This window comes from Anneissia japonica, unplaced genomic scaffold (genome assembly GCF_011630105.1).
Source record: "Anneissia japonica isolate Jap-2015-1 unplaced genomic scaffold, ASM1163010v1 scaffold17412_len611537_cov169, whole genome shotgun sequence".
NCBI lineage: Eukaryota > Metazoa > Echinodermata > Crinoidea > Comatulida > Comatulidae > Anneissia > Anneissia japonica.
The window spans coordinates 45,657-47,900 of NW_022695890.1; the positions used below are offsets into that span (position 1 = coordinate 45,657).

General features: G+C 35.2%; 1 protein-coding gene across 1 annotated transcript in view; it reads right to left on the bottom strand.

The window, feature by feature from the left end:
- LOC117101574 (isatin hydrolase-like) overlaps nucleotides 1-1,468 on the bottom strand; it is a 6,548-nt gene extending 5,080 nt beyond the window's left edge. The window contains exon 1 of the mRNA XM_033241556.1: nucleotides 1,189-1,468. Within this exon, the coding sequence (XP_033097447.1) occupies nucleotides 1,189-1,382 (194 nt within the window). The 5' untranslated portion in view covers nucleotides 1,383-1,468. The remainder of the gene's footprint in view (nucleotides 1-1,188) is intronic.
- Nucleotides 1,469-2,244: the final 776 nt, after the last annotated feature.

The following is a 2,244-nucleotide window of genomic DNA, read 5'->3' on the forward strand; positions in this document are numbered from 1 at the left end:
ATAAAAACATATATAAATATATATTCATATTTATGAACTGCGCAGGGGTATTAAAGATTTCAAGTGAATGATAATGTGCGTATTATTCGTTTATTTTTTTCGTGTTTCCTTCAATTCTCTTGGTATGTTTTATCCAAACTCTGAAAGCTGCAAGAAAAATAAATATATTTATTGTATAAAATGATCAGTTTAAATATTGAATGATTATTGTTTTAACTAAATTATGAAATAGATTTCAAATGGTAACAATATTCAATTCAATTAAAATCAAAGACACATTTTATTGACCATTTATTAATTATTGAATTATTATTATTGACCATTTATTAATTATTGAATTATTGTACATGAAAACACAACAAAAAGAATAGCATGAAGCACATACTAAATTCCATTGTTTCAATTACAAGATCATGTTGCAATCATGAATAATCCCCGTAAATGGAAGAAAGAGAATATAGCAGAAAGATATTTTGTTAGTGGAAAGATAGCAAAACAGTAATACTTAGGCCTATGATAAACCGATTCACGAACTAAAATATATAGGGCCTAGGCATATTAAATTTTTCGTTTTCGCAACTCCTTCGGCGCTCCATATATTTGTTCGAAATAAACCGCAACCGAAACAAAGCGCGACCGAAACGAAGCGCGACCGAAATGATCGGCTACCTTCCCTAGAGGCATATGCCAAGAGTTTGGTACAGAAATCAGTCCTTGTTTGATAATGGTTATATATAGGCCTAGCTAAATGAAACTCTTTACTATAAAGTGGAACCATACGCCTATTTAACGATGACAGTAAAGTCAACAATATTGTACATTTTTATGTTCTAATTTCCCAGTACTGTTCACCGCTCATTGCGGTTGATATGCAATGCCAGGCTTCAAAAAATGACGTCACGCACATTCTGGCACTTCATTGGGTTATGGTGACGTAATGCCATTTACCGTGCCTTTAGCAAAACAAAGTAGAAATACGGTACCGTCTAGCAACAATTATCAAAGGTCTTTCCTATTTTTCATTTGATTATGTGAAATGAAATACACTATCGAGATTGTTTTTAAGTTCGATACGGTAAATTTTGGTGTCACAAACATGTTCGGTACGGTACCGTAGCTCAGGTGATATAAAATACATCTGAAGTGATAAAAATGTTGATGACACTAAGGTTGCTTCTTGCTACTTACCAACTATTCCCGGTTGATCCCCGATAGCCAATTGTTTGCACGAAAGGGTCTTGCCCAGGCCAGAATAATGTGTTCCCGTCAAAGGGATAGCTCAGGTCAATAATGTCATCTTTTTCACCACCATGTTCACATCTGACTAAGCCTATTCCCTGCATGGCAAGGAGAATGGCTGTAAAAACACATGAAAACTGCATCTTAAAGATAATATATACAGAATCATCTAACTACAGATTGTTGTGTAGGGTTGGGTCATACAATCCCATGATTGTACAGGGTAAATTACCATATCAATTGGCGTATTTACAGCAAGGTCACACATGGTTTAATCGTAGGCCAATTATGTGTGGGCAGCCATTAGGATCGAAATAGAAATCTCAACAAACAAAGGACAAACTCAACAAAGCACAAACCCAACAAAGGACAAACTCAACAAACAAAAGACAAACTCAACAAACAAAAGACAATCTCAACAAACAAAGGACAAACTCAACAAATGACACACTCAACAAATAAAAGACAAACTCAAAAGAATAATTTTCCCCATCCAACAAACTACAACCAACCATTATCATACACCACCAGGGAGCAAAGAACAATTCAGATTTAGACATTCCCGTCCAACAATCTGAATTCAACAGACAGATTCATCATGCAAGTTTCACAACCGCCAAAGGCCAGCCAAGGACAATTTGCCATTTGGACTATCTCGCCCAACAAAATAAAAACCTGCCATCAAGGAGCTCGGCCAACAAAGAACATCCCAGAACAAACTCACAAAAATACTAACTATTTTTTTATTGTTGAGGCAGCAACATTGGAGCATGTATAAGTAATTCGAATCGCATTCTCTTACTCGAAACCTTGGTATAGAAGTAGTTTTACCACCATGCTCAACGATGATTAATTAGTAAGTTTAATAATGATGTGCACATCATTGCAATAGGCATATGAATTTGAATAGGTCAATAAACTTCGAGTGCAGTTTTAAAAGTCGTTATTCCCGGTGTTCAATGAGGTGACTAAAACAGGAAAAGCTACTGTAATATGTATAAGAAT